The 21613-nt window shown below is 39.2% G+C and overlaps 3 protein-coding genes and 1 long non-coding RNA gene across 4 annotated transcripts in view; 1 reads left to right on the top strand and 3 right to left on the bottom strand.

The window, feature by feature from the left end:
• Nucleotides 1-290: 290 nt before the first annotated feature.
• LOC138962369 (cytochrome c oxidase copper chaperone-like) lies at nucleotides 291-5796 on the bottom strand. The gene is made up of 3 exons (XM_070334167.1): nucleotides 5615-5796; nucleotides 2800-2889; nucleotides 291-2177 (listed from the first exon to the last, which is right to left on the bottom strand). Exons 1-2 carry the CDS (start codon nucleotides 5689-5691, stop codon nucleotides 2805-2807), a joined length of 162 nt encoding a protein of 53 aa, XP_070190268.1. The 5' UTR covers nucleotides 5692-5796; the 3' UTR covers nucleotides 291-2177; nucleotides 2800-2804.
• LOC138962372 (uncharacterized) lies at nucleotides 291-10503 on the bottom strand. The gene is made up of 2 exons (XR_011454493.1): nucleotides 10297-10503; nucleotides 291-984 (listed from the first exon to the last, which is right to left on the bottom strand). It is a non-coding gene; the product is annotated as an uncharacterized lncRNA (long non-coding RNA).
• LOC138962367 (transcription initiation factor TFIID subunit 13-like) lies at nucleotides 5836-18546 on the top strand. Its single transcript, XM_070334166.1, has 4 exons — nucleotides 5836-5980; nucleotides 10036-10105; nucleotides 11555-11652; nucleotides 12141-18546. The coding sequence occupies exons 1-4, from the start codon at nucleotides 5942-5944 to the stop codon at nucleotides 12315-12317; spliced, it is 384 nt and encodes a 127-aa protein (XP_070190267.1). The 5' UTR covers nucleotides 5836-5941; the 3' UTR covers nucleotides 12318-18546.
• LOC138962357 (cleavage stimulation factor subunit 3-like) overlaps nucleotides 18070-21613 on the bottom strand; it is a 59562-nt gene continuing 56018 nt past the window's right edge. The window contains exon 19 of the mRNA XM_070334149.1: nucleotides 18070-20078. Coding sequence (XP_070190250.1) covers nucleotides 19882-20078 — 197 coding nt within the window. The 3' untranslated portion in view covers nucleotides 18070-19881. The remainder of the gene's footprint in view (nucleotides 20079-21613) is intronic.

Below are 21613 nucleotides of genomic sequence, written 5' to 3'. Positions count from 1 at the left end.
GGTTTGGGGGCATTTTGGGCGGAATTTTTTTCTCTCCAAAGAACCCAACTGGTGCAATTTGGAGTCATCTTAGCTCCAAGTTTGCCATTATATTCAGTTTTTAGAACCATTTTTGCCTCCCCCATTTATTTTTTCGGCGGATACTTTTGTTTTTTCGGCGGAACAAACAAAAAATTCGGCGGAAATTTGCCATGCCTGGTGTGTGTGTGTGTGTCTGGGGCAGGGCAGACTAACCATCCCTGTAAAACACAAAGGCTGTTAAATTCTAAGTGACTACAAAAGGCCGTACATATTTTCATCTTGAGTTTTTTTATTAAAAAGGGCAACAACAACAGCATACATTAGATCAATGTACACATGAGGTTAAAATGTTATACATGATGTATAAACTACTCAAACAAGTGCTTACAATGATGTCTTTCTTTCATTGTTCATGTTATCTATGTACTGTCTTGCATTGTCAGTGAATTGGAGGTGTATTTGCATACATATATTGTGTACTTGACATGTAAAACTACATAATAAATTACATTTCACATGAAAGATATGACCTAATTCACTCAAGCTCCAACCCCATTCAGAATTTTGCTTACACAAGGTTATTAACAAACAGTAACAGAGGGAAATGAAGGATGCAAGTGACCAACCCATGTTTAAAGAAATGTATTGTTATTTTTTTCCCCCTTAGCAGTCTGAATAGTCAACGACAATGTGATGAAATTTGTATTCATTCTATCATTTGCCCATTTCAACCACACTTATAGGTTCAAATCTGACATCATAAATAGATCCCTGCGCCTTGAGTCCGAGTCTGGAGATTTCTTTCTTTATTTGGTGTTTAACGTCGTTTTCAACCACGAAGGTTATATCGCGACGGGGAAAGGGGGGAGATGGGATAGAGCCACTTGTCAATTGTTTCTTGTTCACAAAAGCACTAATCAAGAATTTGCTCCAGGGGCTTGCAACGTAGTACAATATAATTACCTTACTGGGAGAATGCAAGTTTGTTTGTTTGTTTGTTTGTTTATTTGTTGCTTAACGTCCAGCCGACTACGCAGAGCCATATCAGGACGAGGAAGGGGGGGATGAAGGGGGCCACTTGTCAAGCGATTCCTGTTTACAAATGCACTAACCCATTACTTGTGTCCCAGCAGGCTTTAGTAAATCTAAATTAATACCTACTGGAAGATTACCAGTTTCCAGTATGTTAAAATAGGCTTAACCTATCTACTGCTGGACTTACATCAGAACACTAACAGATTAAACTATACATGAATCGCGAGACAAGCGGCAAGAGAAGAGATTTTTGGAAAAAATACAGGTGAATGAGCAAGAAGGCAGAAAAAAGAAAAGAATTCATGAAGAAAAAGAGAGCATGACAGGAAAGAGGAACCAAAAATCTACCTAACAGCAAACTGGAAAGCTCCTGCGGTTCCAAAAACAGGAGGGGCCTTTAATTTCATAACCGCAGTGCCCCACTGCGGGAAATGCAAGTTTCCAGTACAAAGGACTTAACATTTCTTACATACTGCTTGACTAAAATCTTTACAAAAATTGACTATATTCTATACAAAAAACACTTAACAAGGGTAAAAGGAGAAACAGAATCCGTTAGTCGCCTCTTACGACATACTGGGGAGCATCGGGTAAATTCTTTCTCGTCCCAACCAATACGGGACTCCCCCTAACCCGCGGGGGGTGAGTCTGGAGATATGCGCGCGATATAAGACTTCATAATAATAATAATATAATCATAAACTTGATAAAGATATAATTGTATGGTAAGTACATGTATCAACAAATATTGATGAACATGGGACTATTTGTACAATAGCCACATTTTGAAGAAAACAAATTAGTGGCAGATCCAATACATACCATAAAGACTAATGGACATGCATGCACAGATAAAATCCATCCCCCCCCAACTCACTCTCTCTCTCTCATACCTCAGACACCTGAATTAAGAAGGGGGGGGGGGAAAGGCCAGAAAAACAGTATGGCTTCAAGGTGACACAGTCATATAACTTAAACATGGGACTCTTATGTCCATCAGTCTGTAGTTCATGAAGCATTCACCATCTACAACACAAACATCTACAACGATGTTCACATTCACTCATCACATTCTGGACTGTTTTTCTCCATGCTTGGCATTCATTTTCCCAGCTTGAAACCTGTAACACAAACAAATAAGGAAACATGTTTATGACCAAAGAAATGAAAATGTACAAGAATGAGCAAAATGAACAGAAACCAGTTATATTGGTTATATAAATATTACTTACAACATGAGTTAGACATTAAGTTGAGTTTTATCTGTATATCTGTAAAAATATATCAATTCTGAATCCCTTGCATCTGCATTATTATGCTTCTGCTGACCTTGGCTGAAAGGCAATGTCCTTTAACTGAGCCATGAACAGACTTAGCTTACAGCATTTTATAATAACACCTAATTATTTACATGTACCATGACACTAAAAGCAAATCATGTAAGACATGTTTGAGTTAATATCCATCCATGAGCTTTTTAGTGAGTGTTTTGTCAACACAAAGTGCAAATACACAATGCAATGTTCTTTAAAAACCTTCTATACAAGTATTTTCCTTCCTTTTTTTGTTAGCCTTATATTTTCTTGAAATAAAATACAAGTTTTAATGTCATGGCTCAGTTGGTCATTGATGTCATGTAGACTAAAGTCACGTATGTTTTCCTCACAACTCTTATAATCGTACAATGTTTCAAAAACAATAAGTATATATATGTGCTAAGAGTACAAATAATATTTGTAATACCTGGATCAAATTTTGAAACCCATGTCCCGCATGCACTGTTTATGTTTTTCAATCAGCTCTCCACAGTGTTCTTCGCCCTTTTCAATGATGCTGCAAAAGAAAAACAAAATAGCTTTTTCATACTGAAATTCAAACATAAAACAAGGGACCATCATGCAGGGTTTTTCACCCAGCTTTGAAAGACAATTAAACTTTGGCAATCTCTTGAACTATAGTTCAAGTTTTACGCCCTCACCGTCAAGCCATTAAGGGAATGATCCCGGATTTTACCCCAAATTTAGATGACATACACAAGTGTATGCGACATGCGTGTTTGGGTGGTATGTATCAGCCATCTGCACTTACGGCAGAATGACCACAGGGGTGGGACATGGCTACGGTATCTGGGTCGATCTGTACATAAACTTGACCCGTGTCCGTCCAAGCCCGCATTCTAATCCGCGATGCTAGGATCACAAGTCCAGTGCTCTACCACCTGAGCTAACCAGGCCCCAAGAACTAGCCATGTGAAAGTGATGTCATTAACCAAAATGAAGGGTTTACTTCTTCAGAGGTAATGTTGAACTTTAGTGTTATTAATTCATAGCTCACAATCTAGTGGAATTTTGGACTTATTTTGATAAGGATAAGGATTAGAATAAGATAAGCATAAGATTCATATAGCCCTGTCAGGTTACCCTCATGGAAATTCAGGCTGCTTTCTCCCTGGGGAAAGCGAGCTGCCAATATACAGTATATGGCGCAACCCATTTTTTTCGTTTTTTTTCCCCTGCATGTGTGTATTCATGTTTCCAAGCCTTGAGACTTTCGCTGTGAACTTGGGTTCTTTATCATGCGCATGCATGCACACGAAGGTGTTCGAACACCAAGGAGAGTCTGCACAAAGTTGACTCTGGGAAATTAGTCTCTCGCCGAACGTGGGGATCAAACCCACACCGATAGCGACAGCTGGTTTTGGAGCCATCGCCGCTAACTACTGAGCTATTTCTCCGCCCCCATATATTTTAGTGATACAAGTCACTTAAATATATCAAAGCAAAGAATAATTCTTGTGAAATTAATTGACTGATTGAGCCCCCAAATTTAAGTATAATTAATCAATTTGGTAATTTGATCGAGGAAAATAGCTGCCCTGGTTGTCTGCCTTTGCATAGGTCGCATATAAGATCGACATAGAATTATCTCCCTTCCTGGTTCTGCTGACTTTTCCTTCTAAACCCCATGTAAATTAAACGCATCCGTACAGTTCATTCTGTAACTTTAATGGTAACTAAAACGACTTTTATTGCTTACAAGCGCCAGTTCTGCAAAATCAGAGGCTTAGACTTAGCCTTAAATTGCAGTAAGAAAAACATCCCTGAATTTACAAAGCCAATAGTTCAACATAACCTCTTGGGATTCATTCAATCTGACAACAGACCTCCCACAGGGCTATATAATGGAGAATGCTGAAACTACATCACAATCAATTTCTTTAGCTGATTTCACTTTTCAACATGAGGCTATAGGTAGGACGTCTGCCGGCCTTGTTTATCTCACATAAACTCCATACTACCTCCCCTCCCCTCGAAAGTACCGCTGATCAAATGTTGGACCTCGTATTCGACTCATGTCTTATTTAAGATAAAAAGGTTTCTTTTGACTTAGAAATTTGCTTCATTGCCACACACACAAAATTTCATCCAAGGGACGTAACCACTCGGTTCATTTTCTACTTAATAGAATTATGCGTTCAAATCTATTGAATTTCATCACAAAATCTGCTTCACTTGCAAGAACTTGACATGCTTTTCTCCCTCAAGATAATTGTACGGAATGAAATTGGTGGGGAAGCATTCAGTCTGGAGTTTGTTTTGGCTGACGTCCTACCTTAGGAATAGACTAGCTTGCATGTCACTTTTCAGAGCAAGAGCGGTCATTTAAGAGACAAAGAGAGAACTGCCATTTATAAAAAGGGTAATCTTGAACTTTAGTGTGTTAAATTCAAAGTTCAGAATACAGTGGCATTCTTTACATATATATTTTTAATACAGGTCCCTGTAAAGTGTAATCAATCCAAAGAACATTTGTCGTGAAGTTTATTGACAGATTGAGCTCCAAACTTATAAAGCATAATCAATTAATTTGGTTGTTTGATCTTCAAAAATGACCTGAGAACGGCTACGTTGTCATCCAAGGGACATCACTAAGGCATTACTGTCGCCGCTTAGGATAATTCCTTCTATGACGCATGTAAACGAAATGCATTCCGAGCATTCGTACAGTTCATTTCATGACTCCAAAGGGATCTAAAATGACGTGTTGTGCTTACAAGTGCAGGTTCTGCAAATTTGGAGGCTTAAATGCCTCTGAATTCTCATTCTGAACTATGAATTTAACACACTAAAGTTCAAGATTACATAGTATAAGACAGTTATTGTGGTTAATTGAATACAAACAACAAAATTAAGACCAAAACATACATTAAAAAAATCGCAGCTTTGATCTATGATCTGGTTTTGATCTAAAGCACGTCGGAACATAGAAACAATCTCAAGGTTTAGGTACGCAAAGTTCTAGTCACTAGTGTTCCAGCGCAGTCTTTCAAGGTCACTTTAGTTTTAAAACCGTGCACACATAATTCTGAACTATATTGTTGACAGTTTAACAAATTTTACTTTAAACATGTCTCTCAACGAGCAACTGAAGGTGTATTAAGCACCTGAAATGGTATAACATCGAACACAGCTGATGAGTTACTTACACATTCATGAATTCGCTCTCACTTTGACTTTCATTTTCAACAAACTGCGACAACAAGCGCCCGTGTTCTTACCATTTATCCCTCACTTGCTTCGTTTCTGGGCAGGCGCAGCATGGCTTCAGCTTTTGTTCCTTCTTCTCCTCAGGCATGATTATCTGTGTACGCTGTCTAAGATTTCCAAACGTGTGTGTGTTCTCTTTCTAAACGATAATGCAGTTTGTATGATGACATACAGCACGGTGCGCAAATTACCGATTCCAGTAGAGTAGCGTCCCTTGATACACACTTGACTTCAGCATTGTTTCCCTTTATTCATGAAAGTTCCTGAAGAAACCTCTTCGAGAGTATTTTGACAAATAACTATTTAAGTGTCCTTTTCTTTGCTGCAATCTTTTCGCTATGGCAGAAGGAGGAGCTGATAAAGACACTACGCTTGAGGTAAGTTTATGATCAAATCTAATTTCTTCAAAGTCAGCAGGGATATAAATCAAACCAAATTCAAGTAAGAGAAGCTGTCTCAGTGTCTCAGTCTCACTGTCTGTGTGGGTGTCACAGTGTTAAAGGCACAGTAAGCCTCCCGTAAACCATCACAGAGCTCCCCGAGCGTCTAAATACAGTACAAGCATACTTCCATTTGAACGCTCACCGAACGGGAACATCCTGGCTGCTTTCTGTCGAGCGTGAGACATTTTCCAAGAATTTATTTTCGTGGACTTGCTCCTCTACAACAATGGCGCCTCGTTTTTGCGCTAGACCTAACTTTTAAAATCTAAATAATAAATTGACAGCTTGTTACACAAACATTCTTTAATCATAAAAGAATTCGTTTTTCATCAAGACAAGATCAGAACAATTCGAAGTTGTGAAAGTTTAAAAAAAGAAAAGCCCGGAAGCAGGGTCACGCAAGGGTCGTAGCAGACGACGGCCCGGTTTATCAGTGCAAATCGCCGTTCCTCTCAACAGTCAAAAGCCATCGCTAGAGTTCTTGTGAACCACAGCCGTTGTTTCGTGCATAAAAAACGTGCTATTGTAGATAAGCTCACGTCGAGTCGCATTCAAATGACTAACTATGACGACTGCATTGTGAAAAGGGGGAAAACTGGATCACACGGGTTCACGATGGCTCAGGGGTAAGATAAACCACGCAAAAATAAATTCTTTGAAAATTGTTCGCTCTTTACGGAGGGCACCTAGGATGTTCTCAATTGGTGAGTGTTTAAATGAAAGGGTGTTTGTACTGTGTGTAAAAGCCTGACCGTATCTGTGATGGTTTACGGGAGGCTTACTCTGCCTTTAAGTAGGCTACTGCACGGGTTGGTTGAAAGTGACGGTCGGCGACGGTCGGCAACGGTCGGCGACGGTCGGCAACGGTCGGCGACGGTCAGCAACTACAAACTTAGGAGAGGGGGTCAAATGGGGAAAACATCACCGAGAAGAGAGAGGGAGAGAGAGAGAGGCTTAGGAGAAGGTGTCAGGTGAGGGAGAAGAAAGAGAGAGATCCAGGGGGCTTAGGAGAGGGGGTCAAATGGGGAAAACAACACCGAGAAGAGAGAGGGAGAGAGAGAGAGGCTTAGGAGAAGGTGTCAGGTGAGGGAGAAGAAAGAGAGAGATTCAGGGGGCTTAGGAGAGGGGGTCAAATGGGGAAAACAACAGAGAGAGAGAGAGAGAGAGGGAGAGAGAGTGTTTACAAACACATACTGTGGGATTCAATGTAACACGCAAAATCTTTATTCGCTAAACAAAATCTAAGTTCAACGTTTGTTAATTCATCAATCGTACAGATCTTAACAATAAGCTACCGGTATGTGAAAAAAACATTCCTGTCATTTTAGGTCAACTAATCTTAATTATCTAAGGCTAAATAGGGCTTGGCCAGATGTAAGCCTAAGTATCTAGTTTAATTTTATGGTCATTCTGTGAAATGGGGCCGAGGATGATCGCCGGTGACTCGTTGCTTCTTCGACGAAGGAGTTATGTGTACCCAACATGCTTTGGATTTTTGTTGTTGTCAGTGTTATAGTTATATTTAACTATAACACTGACAAAAAAAAATTCCAAAGCATGTTGGGTCGGCCTGTGGCCGTAACCAGCAGTGCAGCTCCCCAAGATTGTACGTCTCATGGCAAAGGCAGTGAAATTGACAAGAAGAGCGGGGTAGTAGTTGCGCTAAGAAGGATAGCACGCTTTTCTGTACCTCTCTTTGTTTTAACTTTCTGAGCGTGTTTTTAATCCAAACATATCATATCTATATGTTTTTGGAATCAGGAACCGACAAGGAATAAGATGAAAGTGTTTTTAAATTGATTTCGACAATTTAATTTTGATAATAATTTTTATATATTTAATTTTTAGAGCTTGTTTTTAATCCGAATATAACATATTTATATGTTTTTGGAATCAGCAAATGATGGAGAATAAGATAAACGTAAATTTGGATCGTTTTATAAATTTTTATTTTTTTTTACAATTTTCCGATTTTTAATGACCAAAGTCATTAATTAATTTTTAAGCCACCACGCTGAAATGCAATACCGAAGTCCGGGCTTCGTCGAAGCTTGACCAAAATTTCAACCAATTTGGTTGAAAAATGAGGGCGTGACAGTGCCGCCTCAACTTTCACGAAAAGCCGGATATGACGTCATCAAAGACATTTATCAAAAAAATGAAAAAAACGTTCGGGGATTTCATACCCAGGAACTCTCATGTCAAATTTCATAAAGATCGGTCCAGTAGTTTAGTCTGAATCGCTCTACACACACACACACACGCACGCACACACGCACACACGCACATACACCACGACCCTCGTTTCGATTCCCCCTCGATGTTAAAATATTTAGTCAAAACTTGACTAAATATAAAAATCAAAGAGGGAGAGAGGGTTTGTTTTGGTGCAACACTTGTTTTTTGTCGCCGACCGTTGCCGACCGTCACCGACCGTCGCCGACCGTTGCCGACCGTCCGACCGTTGCCGACCGTCACTTTCAACCAACCGCTACTGCACCAGCTTGTCCAGTGTGTTTACTTGCCAAGCAAAGTTTAGGTTTTCACAGCCGCAGAGTTATGAAAGACACGAAGAACAAAGTCTGATTCTAAAAAATTTAAAAAAAATTAAAATAAAATTTTTAAAAAGTAAAGAGAATGAAATTTGGTTTTGCTCACAGGAGCCATGCAATTTGTGAAACTGCCAACCCAGTAACCGGTGAATAACACAAACAAAGAGTTCCGGATTTACCTCCTGGTTCCTGCAACGTAACGAATCCAGATCCAGATCCAGATCCAGATCCTGAAAGATTGATGTGACTGATAGTGATACTTTTGACCGGCACGGTTGGCCTAGTGGTAAGGCGTCCGCCCCGTGATCGGGAGGTCATGGGTTCGAACCCCGGCCGGGTCATACCTAAGACTTTAAAATTGGCAATCTAGTGGCTGCTCTGCCTGGCGTCTGGCATTATGGGGTTAGTGCTAGGACTGGTTGGTCCGGTGTCAGACTAATGTGACTGGGTGAGACATGAAGCCTGTGCTGCTGTGTGTGGCGCACGTTATATGTCAAAGCAGCACCGCCCTGATATGGCCCTTCGTGGTCGGCTGGGCGTTAAGCAAATAAACAAACAAACAAACCGATACTTTTGTAGAATTATGGTATCCGTATTGTACTGGACTTGAGCAAAGTAAATGGATTTCTTTCAGTTTCAGTCAGAGACTGCTTCGCTATAAAGTTCAGCTCTATGAACATTGAAATCTCTCTATATATATATTGACAAGCAGTCAGTGAGTCACATTACACACTCCATCACCAAGCAGGACTATTTACTGGGTCAGCCTACTGCAAGTGCAAGGCAGTCTAATAACGGAAGAAGAAGAACTAATTAGAGGGCATTGGCCTAAGATTAGAAGCAGATAAATACAGTGGAACACCCCCCCCCCCCCCCCCCCCCCTTTTAACATCCTTCATAAATCTAAGAAAATCAGGTCTTACAAGGGAGGGAGTCTTTAAATGGAGTTACATTTAGAGATGCTATATCTATCCAGGTTTCCCAATTGCTTCGTTTCCGGCCGATTTATGTGAAGCACTTGATGCGCGCAAAAAATATTGGCAGTCTAGAAGTGTCGTCTGTGCAATGATCGCGGCGGCGCCCGCGGCTTTCTTGACCGCCAAGGACGACCGCGCACGTTGTGATACATCATTCGTTAGACCTCGATAGGAACGTCAGAACATCTAGGAAAGGAGGGAGTCTTAATACTATTATAGTTAAATTGGGGAGAGGGAGGGGGGGGGGGGGTCCACATACTGTATTGCTTAGGGTGATGAAAGGAGAATTTTACTGAGCCTACGAGTATGAAGCACTTTATTGGAATATCTTAATTAAAGGTCTGTTACATCTGCTGAATTTCCCCTCCCTCTCTTTGCATATTTACATTAAGTTCTACTTCTATTACTCTCAAGTGATAAAGTAATATATACATGTATATATTTGATTATTTTTCAACAGTTTGAGGAGGAGGAGGGTGATCAGGAAGATGCTCCACTGGAAAAACGAAAGAAAATGTTCTCAAAGGAATGTAAGTATAAATTCATTTGCTTGTTTCCTTTCCTTTATTTGGCGTTTAACGTCGTTTTCAACCGTTCAAGGTTATATCGCGACGGGGAAAGGGGGGGGATGGGATAGAGCCTCTTGTTAATTGTTTCTTGTTCACAAAAGCACTAATCAAAAAATTGCTCCAGGGGCTTGCAACGTAGTACAATATATGACCTTACTGGGAGAATGCAAGTTTCCAGTACAAAGGACTTAACATTTCTTACATACTGCTTGACTAAAATCTTTACAAACATTGACTATAATTATTCTATACAAGAAACACTTAACAAGGGTAAAAGGAGAAACAGAATCCGTTAGTCGCCTCTTACGACATGCTGGGGAGCATCGGGTAAATTCTTCCCCCTAACCCGCGGGGGGTCTTGAATGTATACGTTGTGAGATCCACATATAAGTAAATTATTAGTAATGACAAGTATAATTTGCCATGATTGAAGTAATTAACTGTTAATTAAATTACATATCTTATCCCAATTCACATATAGCAATTTACTTCAGTTTAATGCTAGAACGGCTGAACGCTGCGCTCCACCCTGGTAAGGGGGGAAGTAACCCTAAAAATAGAACGGCCTTGACGGTCACATGACAACGCCAGGTCAAGGCTACCTCCCAACATGCACTGCGCACGCCATCCTGAAGCGAGAGCATGCGTGCGCAGTGCATGTTGGGAGGTAGCCTTGACCTGGCGTTGTCATGTGACCGTCAAGGCCGTTCTATTTTTAAGGTTACTTCCCCCCCTTACCAGGGTGGAGCGTAGTTCAGCATTCTAGCATTAAACTGAAGTAAATTGCTATATCAGGCATGGTACTCTTCCGCCGATCGGCGGAAATCCGCCGAAAACGAAAATAAAAAAAATAAATAAAAAATCCGCCCATTCACTTGAGATTATTATTTTTTCTTACTCAAGCCTTGTTATCTTTCACTTATATCCCTCTCAGCTTCAAGGAGAGGGCACTAAACACATTTGAATTAGTAAAAAGTCGTCAGCTTCAGGGGGCCTTGCCCCCTGACCCCCACAAAGGGCGCTGCCCCTTGACCCCGCCAGGGGGCCTAAGCGGCCCCCAGGACCCCCGGCTTTATTTCAGCTGAAACTGCCATTCCTTCAGTACCATGCCTGTATATATATGTGAATTGGGTAAGTATATTAATCAAATGAAAATTTATTATTCAAATTTTCGAATATAGTGTTATTAATAATACTTGTTATTCACCAAGTTCAAAAACAAATTGCACAGTATATGACAGCAGAATGAGACCTGCTTATAGTTATAGCAAGAACTTCCTGGCTAATTACTCTTCACATCAAAGGCCAGATGCCAAAAAACTGCTCTAGATGATCCAGCTAAAAAATGTCTGATTTTAATCTGAAGATTCTGTGAGACATATCTGCACTGACAGTATTGTTTTTTTGCAGTGCGTTGTATGATGTATGGATTTGGAGATGATCAGAACCCCTATACAGAGTCTGTGGACTTGTTAGAAGACCTGGTCATTGAGTTCATTACTGAGATGGTAAGTGAATTGTTTATGCTATGATAATCAAATTGCAATACTAAAAAAGAAAAAAACACACAATTTAAAGTTTAGCTGTAACTCAAAAATGTCATTGGGGGGGGGGGGGATTCAAGTATGCCGTAAGAATAAATGATAAAAACATCACAAAAAATATGCACTTTTATGATGTGAGGGTCATTGGGGATTTAGCAGAGAGAGAGAGAGAGAGCGCAGTGTTTGCCTCAATGATAGTTTATGAGATAGAAAGGTTCAATATACGAAGAGATTTATCTTCATCACTTTTGAATACTTAAGTAATAAATACTTCTGATTGGAATTTGTCAGGATAATCTCTTAACCAATGTTTTGATAGCAAAAAGCATTATACTGTACTTACCAATAACAGCATAACCAAAAATTATAAGATGGTACTGTTCTTCTGTAAGTAAGATACTGCAGTGGTTCTTTTTGCCTTGATATATTGGTTTTGTTTGTCTCTTTCACAGACAAAGAAATCCATGGAAGTGGGGCGCCTAGGACGCATATCAGCAGAAGACATCATTTTCCTCATCCGAAAAGATCCTAAAAAATACTCACGTGTTAAAGAGTTGCTTCTGATGAGTGAAGAACTGAGAAAAGCAAGAAAGGCTTTCGATGAGATAAAGTACGCTACTACCAAGTAGTAGGTCCACTATTGTTATACAAAGAGAGAGAGAGAGAGAGACATATAGAGCAAGTTTGACTGTGTGAGTGTGAGCCTCTTCCCTATTAGGGAGGGGTGGTAACATTGATTACTGCAGGAAACTAGTGTGAGAATAGACTTTGTCATCATTTTCACGAGTTTTCATTCACTAACACCTGGGAAATAAATCTTATGTTCCCCATGGCATGCAATAAATCGAGGTGATGAATGGGTTTGAGCTTTCAGGGGAAACGTGGATTGTCAAAGTAAAAGCCAATCAGGCTGATTGTTTGATGTGTGGAACCATCGCGGCTTTGGATTTGTGTTTCCGAGGACAACGATTGTAAGCATTCACTCTCAAAGACCCAATCAATGTTGATAATTACCGCGGCGACTCATGGTCAATTTGCAACTTATCTCTGTAATCGCAAAATCCACAACAAAAAGTCATAAACACTTAAAAAGAAAAGAAATATGCTCAACACTTACTGAACTCACACGTATGATCGCAGCTCTGTACATTTTCAGACTGGAAGAAAAGCGTCAACAAGCTACGTTTGACGTCACATACAAGGTTGACGTGTTATCTCGAGCTACTGTGACGATGCTTTGTGGCCCGAAGTTGGATTCTAAAAATTCGTCTCCCTGTGGGTTATTGTGCATTTTGTTGCACAACCAAAATGATGACAAAAACGATGTTTGGTGGCTTGTCGTCAGACCAGCATTTTGTTGTTGGTCCTTGGGGAGCATATCGCCTTTTGTCTCATATTTATCAACCGCGGCCTTCGGCCTTGGTCGATAAAGATGAAACAAAAGACGATATGGTCCCCTTGGACCAAGAAAAAAGCTGGTCTGTCAACAAGACACCAAACATCTTATAATGTTATGAAATTACTCTGTCAGGTTTGTATGGGTTGTGAAATAGTAGATACCCTTGCTTTTTCAGGGACAAGTAAATTCACACATGCTCCTGTTTTAGACACACCCCTCAGTACTGATTGGCCCCTCCAATGTTTGTCCCCGTAAAAACAAGGGTATTCACTCTTTCAAAACCCATACAAACCTGACAGTTATTTTATAAATTCCGTCTATTGGATAACTGTGGCCTGTGTATGTCTTTGTTGTCAAGGGCGGGGGGATGAGAGGGTGGTAAATCACGAACAATGTACATATTTTCTCAAGACATCTGTCAGGTTTATATACATGTGTGTCTGTGGGATTGGGGGCTGGGGGGTGTTAGTGTGTCGGAGCCTTATTTTGTGGAGATAGATGAGGAGAGGAAATAATCAGTTTTTGTAATTTGTATACCATTTGCTGATGTCATAAAACTTGGAAAGGCTGTCTTGTTTTGTGTACAGTCCTAATGTGTGTGTATGTGTAGGCCTGTTTAATCATATGCATGTACATGTGTACATGTATTCTCCTTTTTACATTTGGTCAAGTTTTGACTAAATGTTTTAACGTAGAGGGGGGAATCGAGACGAGGGTTGTGGTGTATGTGTGTGTGTGTGTCTGTCTGTGTGTGTGTGTAGAGCGATTCAGACCAAACTACTGGACCGATCTTTATGACATTTGACATGAGAGTTCCTGGGAATGATATCCCCGGACGTTTTTTTCTATTTTTCGATAAATACCTTTGATGACGTCATATCCGGCTTTTTGTAAAAGTTGAGGCGGCACTGTCACACCCTCATTTTTCAATCAAATTGATTGAAATTTTGGCCCAGCAATCTTCGACGAAGGCCGGACTTCGGTATTGCATTTCAGCTTGGTGGCTTAAAAATTAATTAATGACTTTGGTCATTAAAAATCTGAAAATTGTAAAAAAAAAAATAATTTAAAAGGATCCAAATTTACGTTTATCTTATTCTTCATCATTTTCTGATTCCAAAAACATATAAATATGTTATATTCGGATTAAAAACAAGCTCTGAAAATTAAAAATATAAAAATTATTATTAATAGCTAACAGAATCAAAACAGTACTTCCAAATCTCATAAATGAAGATCAATCAGGCTTTGTAGCTGGTAGGTATATTGGAGATAATTTAAGGCTGTTATATGATTTGATTGACTATTTAAAAGAAAACAATTCACCAGGATTGTTGGTTTCAGTTGATTTTGAAAAAGCCTTTGATTCAATAAATTGGAACTTTATGCGCAATGTGATGAAAACATTTGGTTTTGGAGATAGTATATGTCAGTGGATCTCAGCTTTTTACACGAATATAAGATCATCTGTAATAGTAAATGGTAAGGCCTCCACAAGTTTTGAGATTGGCCGTGGGTGTAGACAAGGAGATCCGGTCTCACCGTATCTTTTCATATTGTGTGCCGAAGTCCTAGCTTGTAAAATAAGAGAAAACAAAGATATTCAAGGAATAAATATATTAGACACAGAATTTAAAGTAAGTCAGTTCGCGGATGATACTAATTTTCTTCTTAATGGAGATTGTAAATCATTTGAAGAGTTGTTTAGTGAATTGGACAGGTTTAAAGAGATATCGGGTCTAAAACTGAATTATGACAAAACTTGTAATGTGTGGCTTGGAAGTAAAAGAAATAGTACTGTGAAATTTTTACCCAACACCAATATGACTTGGAATCCAGACACATTTAAAATCCTTGGACTGTGGTTTACAAATGATTTAAAAGACATGACGGAACTAAACATTACGGACAAACTGAATGAGACTAAAAGACTTTTTAATGTATGGATAAAAAGAAGTATTACGCCACTTGGGAGAGTTGCAGTGTTAAAATCCCTGATTCTATCAAAGCTTGTCTATTTGTGGATTATGCTACCAAATCCACCCGACAGTTTAATTCAACAGCTACAGAAGATGTGTTTTGAATTTGTTTGGGATATGAAAAGGGATAAAATCAAAAGATCTGTGACTGTTCATAATATTCAAGAAGGAGGTATTAATATCCCTTCCCTTAGAGAATACATCCAATCACTAAAACTTACCTGGTTTCGTAAACTAAGAACAAGTTTGGTCGCGCCGAAATGGAGACATATACTTGCGTCAACATGCCCTGAATTAGAGAAAGTACATAAGTATGGGCCTAAACTGTTGGCTAAATGTAAAGTTAATTTGTTTTGGAAAGACACGTTTGAAGCTTATCAAAACTTTTATGATAGAGTGGAAATCCAAGAGCAGGCAGAAATTTTGGCAGAACCTCTCTTTTTGAATAATAAATTTAAGATTGCGGAGAAAGTAATTAATTATGAGGAATGGAGTAATGAAGATGTATTTTATGTTAGAGACATATTAAAAGACAACGGCAGTTTTTTAAACACACAAGAATTTCAAGCGAAAACTGGGGTTCAGGCTAATTTTTTGAAGTATTGTGGGTGTGTAAGTGCTGTTAAAAAATATTTGCAAAAATGTGACCTAGCTATAGATAGCTGCAATTATATTCAGCAACCAAAAGCACTTGTTTTTTTGGAAAGTTTGCAGAAGGGTTCAAAACGCATATACGACATGCTGATTGGCAAAGTAGATCCTCCAAAGGCATCAAAAAATTGGGAAAGACTGTTGGATGGAGAGGTAGAATGGACAAAGGTTTTTTTGGTTACAAAGAAAATAAAAGAAGTAAAATTAAAATGGTTTCAAATAAAAATCAACAACAGAATATTAGTAACCAATTCAATGCTGAAAGACATGGGGGTGATTGCGAGCAACCAGTGCAGTTTTTGTAATGTAGAAAGAGATACAATTTTGCATTATTTATGGTTATGTGAGCATACTCAGTCATTTTGGACTGAGTTTGAAAAACACATGAAGGAGAAATGTCAAAACTGCAGCAGACTTGCACTCAGCCCCACATTAGTATTATTTGGCTATGACCCAAAAAGTAAGACTGATGAGGGTTTTGATTATATTTTATTACAAGCAAAGTTTTACATATATAAATGTAGAATAAATAAACTAAAACCATCATTGCAAATGTTTCTCAAAGAACTGTCTTACTTACACAAAGTTGACAAATATGTACACCAAATGGAAATGAAGTATACATGTTTTTTAAAGAAGTGGCTACCATACAATACCTTAGTCGAATAATGGAAAACATAATACAGTTTATATCCGTATTTTCCAGTCAAATATCATGTTTTTCCGTTGTGTCTTTTTGTTCTCCTGTTTCATTTACAGAGGATTCACTTATGATTTGTCATATGAAGATAATTCACAACTGCTGTGTTGTCACATGTTCCTACTATATTGTAAATGTTGATGCCTGAATAAACCATTAAAAAAAAAGAAAACAAAAAAAAAAAAAAAAATTATTATTAAAATAAAATTTTCTAAATCGATTTAAAAACAATTTCATCTTATTCCTTGCGGGTTCCTGATTCCAAAAACATATAGATGTGATATGTTTGGATTAAAAACACGCTCAGAAAGTTAAAAAGAATAGAGATGAAGAAAAGCGTGCTATCCTTCTCAGCGCAACTACTACCCCGCTCTTCTTGTCAATTTCACTGCATGTGCATCGAGCGGTGGACTGACGATGCTACGAGTATACGCTCTTGCTGTAAAAATGCAGTGAGTTCAGTTTCATTCTGTTAGTTCGACAGCTTGACTAAATGTTGTAATTTCGCCTTACGCGACTTGTTTTTTTTAAGACTGCCACACATACATGAATGGTAACATGGTACATGGTGTAATGTATCAGGTAAAACAACTCGTACTCCAGTTGAATAACTATCCGAGTACCTTCCAAGAATTAAATTTAATAACAGGAATGTAAACTTGGCCAAAAAATTATTGCAACAATTTTTGCACGCTAAGAAAAACATTAAAACTCAATTCCTTTTAGTTAAACTTTATAAATTATGCTCAAAAAGGTCATTATGTCAGCTGTACATATCATTTGTCTGATTGATGGTACTTTGTATAGGCATCCCGTGACAGCCTGTCGAACAAGGTCACCCCTAAAATCGACCTGACAAAAACCATAGCCCCGTATTTTAAAATCTGCAAAAAATCAGAATATTCACAAACCAAACATTTCTGACAACCATTGGAAAGGCCATTCAATTTTCTGTTCAGAAAATTTTGTTTTATACACCTGACTTCTCTAGTCTCTATGTAGCCTTTAGTCAAAGGCGGTAGGTGTCAACCGTTTCAGAGGCGTGCCTTTTGGGGCCTCTGAAACGGTTGACACCTACCGCCTTTGACAAAAGGCTTCATAAAGAATAGAGAAGTCAGGTGCATAAAACAAAATGTTCGGAACAGGAAATTGAATGGCCTTTCCAATGGTTGTCAGAAATGTTTGGTTTGTGCATATTCTGATTTTTTGCAGATTTCAAAATACGGGGCTATGGTTTTTGTCAGGTCGATTTTAGGGGTGACCTCGTTAGACAGGCTGTCACGGGATGCCTATACAAAGTACCATCAATCGGACAAATGATATGTACAGTTGACATAATTACCTTTTGGGGCATACAACGTTCAACTAAAATAAATTGCGTTTTAATGCTTTTCTTAGCGAATTTTTTGGCCAAGTTTATGTGGCGTTTTATATCAAAGCTGGTATTTTGTTTTTTATTAGTTTTGCAAACTTATATGGTTGCTAATAAAATTGTTACAGTTTCTGAGGGGAAGTATTTTTCTGTTTATATGTATATTTTTGTTTTTGTTTTTGACATGTATTTTGTGTGTGTATCATTCACATTAATGTGCATACATAAATCTATACACACGCACTCTCCTCATAATTCACATACTGTACATTCAAAATCGGTCTTTTCACAAAATATTTTAATATGCCTTCTCACCTTCTGACAGCAGTTGCACACACCTTTTGATTTCATATCAAAGTACATGCATCACATATTTGTACTATTTCTTTCTTACTTGTATGCAACTCTTCAATACAATTATTAGAACAATAATATTTTACAAATCTCTCCCCTCCCTTTTCCATACACTACTTCAAGCAAGTGAGGGAACCCATATCAGACTTATTGCTCCCACAGGAAACTGACCTGCTAATTGAAACTAATTTACACAACAGCTGAAAGAGAAGCACAATTTTCAGTCCCCCACAAACCTGGGTTTTTTGTTGTTGTTTTTTTACATGCTTTGAGGTCCTGTTGCTACCTTAACATTTCTGAAAGTTTATAGAAACCTGCATTATTTTTAATGCTTATAAACTGTCAACTCATTAGTTGTGGATAAAATAATCATTAAAAGTGAAGTACAAAAGAGAAAGATGTATACTGTGACTGCAGAAATGATGCAACATCACACTCTTATGAACTATTGTTTATACTGTACTTTGTTTACTGCACAACTCTCTTTTGTCCTCACAAAATGTCCCAGTACAAGTCATATGGTACAGACACACGCAGACACATAAATGAACACACGTAAAGTGGCAATGCTCTGCAGAATGCAAATAAAGCTTCTAATGTACATCTGAGAGTGATGGCTGTTGTCTTCAGTCCACTCAAAATCCACACAAACACGAGGCCATTACTGTTCTACTCCTAAATCTGACCACTCCCTGGAAATCTGGTAAACGAGCGTAGGTTTTACTGACTCGCAGCTGCAAACAACTCGCAGCTGCAAACAACTCGCAGCTGCAAACAACCCGCTTCTAGATTCCCACGCTGGCCTCGGGAGTAGAACCGCTTACTGGTTTCCATAATAATCAAATACATCCACACACTATGACTGTTAAACACATTAACTATGAGCTTGTCTTGAGGAACATCTTTGCTATATAACTATGACCACACATCTTGCAAACACACCTCTAGAAAACTCTCTGATGCTTGAAGTTTCATGAAATCAACTGAGGCAAAGTCAAAGACACACAATCGCTTGAGCACGGAATAGCTGTCACAGAAATATAAAAACGAACACTTGCTGTTAGGTTCTTACTAATTTACTATGATAATTCTTTTTTCTCTCTCTCCCCGCAGTTCATGCCTCTGTGAAAATTAACACACACAGAAAATAAAGCGATCCTGGAAAAATTTTAACTTCAAATCATACATTAAAATTCTAATAAAACACTGCATATTTTGGAACAAATTCTGCAAGTCCAACACTTAAAAAAAAAACGAGAAAAAGAACCCAATTAATAAAATCAATTCAAATGTTCCCTGAAACTCTGTCAACAACACCCAAGTTACTTGTTTTATTTCAGCTGTACAAGTCTTCCAATAAATCAGGGAAAAACTCCGGGATGATCAGCGCAAAGATGGGGTATAGATGATGCCAGCATTTTCATTTTTACAGTTCATGTTCCTGAAAATAATACATGTACACACAAAGGCATTCACCCAGTCCACGATTCTCATGTTTTCACATCCAAATGTCAGAAGAATGGCATTCACACAGCATGGATACACCAAAACTAACACAAACTGTCAAACACCAGCATTCACATCCTCAGTTTCTTGGTAAACATCACCCAAAGCACTGTTATGTTATTTTCAAAATACCACCAACAAAAGCTGTAAAATGCCTCAGCAACTGCTAACAAACAACTCTCATCTTGCTCAAATCTTTCACTCACAAAACAAATTCAGACAAAGAGGATTTTTATTTCACTTTCTTCTGCTGCCGGGCTCGATAAATGTCGTTTGCGGGCGCTGATATGGAGTTCTCGCCTTCTTCATCGCTCTCTTCGTTCTCTGTGTGTCGTCGCTTTCTGTTGCCTGATAAAAGGTCAATGGAATACTGTGTGCCTGGATCCATTCTGAACTGTCCATCCGTGCCGTTTGGGACTCCGATTGGGCCTGTGGAAAAAATTAATGGTATAGTAAGGTAAGGTAATATAATCCAGGGAGGTTTCCATATGGAAATTCAGGTTGCATTCTCCCTTGACAGCGCCACTTTCCAGTGTGGAAAATGTTTCATGATACATATTCTGGCCACTACACGGAGTGAGAATCAGAAATGAGTACCAGGACTCACACCAAAAAATCGAACTGTTGCATGCTTGTGATTATTATTTGAGCGTAGCAATTCTAAGTTTGGCGTAGCAATTTATCTTAACACTAGATGATTACCGGCTTTGCCGGGAAGAAGTAGAGCCGAATACCAGGCTGCGCCTGGGACCTGGCTTTGCCGGGTGTGCGCCGGCGAAGGAAAGGAGATAAACGCGCAAAACACTGGAGACCTTCTAAAAATAGTAACGTGCAGTGACCTTCTAAAAATAGTAACGTAGTAACGGGAATATGGATTGACGCCACACGGAGGAAGGGAGATAATCGAAAATTTTATAAGTAAATTTTCATTTGATTAATATACTTACCCGAATCACATAAAGCATTGACGCAGTCTGATATGCTAAGGTCTGAAAAGGCTACCCGTCTTAAATAATTTAAACGGAAGCAACCCAACCACAAAAAGTGTAAACATAGCCATGGTAACCACCATATACCCTGGGAGTTACCTCCCATCTGGGGTATGTGACGTCACTTCCAGTGCTATGACACGTGATCTAGCTCATACGGCTTTGAAGAAACCTAAAAAACCATAAGCGGGGTTGGCGGGAGGGAATTCACTATGTGATTCGGGTAAGTATATTAATCAAATGAAAATTTACTTATAAAATTTTTGATTAAATTACATATTCTTACTCCGAATCACATAAAGCAGATAGCTTCAACAAGGCGGTGGGAATGAAAAACAAACTCACCTCAAACCCTTGCTAGGGACTGGCCCCCTGCCACCAAGGCAGGAAGTGTCCTCAAACCATCTTGCCTAACAGCAGCAATGTCTCTGAGGTAATAGTTGAGAAACACATCCTCAGAGCGCCAATATGCTGTGCGAAGCACTTCATCCAGCTTCCTTGACCGTAGGACGGCCAACGATGACGCCCAAGCCCTGATTTCGTGGGCTCGAGCAGAGTCCATGGGGAAGACAGGCAGAGCCCCCCCTGTGTTTAAACGACTCCACGCGTACGCTTGTCGAATAAGAGTAGATACCCACCGAGCCATAGTCGTCTTAGAGATATCTTTTTGTCTCACCGTGTTTAGGGAGATAAACAAGAGTTTTTGAAATTTCGATCTAAGAGGCTGTGAATGGGCAAGGTAAATGCCAAGGGCTCTGACAGGACAATTAACTGAATCCGGATCTCCCGGAGCCAGGATGTTGGTTAATGGTTTAATATGAACCAGCGGGGAGGTTTGATCCGGAGCCTGGTTCTTCGCCAAGAAGTCTGGCCGAAACCGCAAGGAAACTGAGCCATCGGGCTCGTGAGAAATGTCTTCCGGATTACCAAAGAGAGCATGAACCTCACTACCTCTGCGCGCGGATGCTAGCAACA

Source organism: Littorina saxatilis, linkage group LG3, assembly GCF_037325665.1.
Source record: "Littorina saxatilis isolate snail1 linkage group LG3, US_GU_Lsax_2.0, whole genome shotgun sequence".
Lineage (NCBI taxonomy): Eukaryota > Metazoa > Mollusca > Gastropoda > Littorinimorpha > Littorinidae > Littorina > Littorina saxatilis.
This window is presented reverse-complemented; position numbering and strand designations above follow the sequence as displayed.

What these genes read in the sequence shown, in the direction of transcription:
- LOC138962367 (XM_070334166.1), top strand. Translation starts at nt 5,942, where the DNA reads ATGGCAGAAGGAGGAGCTGATAAAGACACTACGCTTGAG. An exon ending in GAAAATGTTCTCAAAGGAAT is followed by an intron (nt 10,106 to 11,554) that starts GTAAGTATAAAT and finishes GTTTTTTTGCAG; the next exon opens with TGCGTTGTATGATGTATGGA. An exon ending in TTGAGTTCATTACTGAGATG is followed by an intron (nt 11,653 to 12,140) that starts GTAAGTGAATTG and finishes TCTCTTTCACAG; the next exon opens with ACAAAGAAATCCATGGAAGT.
- LOC138962369 (XM_070334167.1), bottom strand. Translation starts at nt 5,691, where the DNA reads ATGCCTGAGGAGAAGAAGGAACAAAAGCTGAAGCCATGCTGCGCCTGC. An exon ending in AAGCAAGTGAGGGATAAATG is followed by an intron (nt 2,890 to 5,614) that starts GTAAGAACACGG and finishes TTTCTTTTGCAG; the next exon opens with CATCATTGAAAAGGGCGAAG.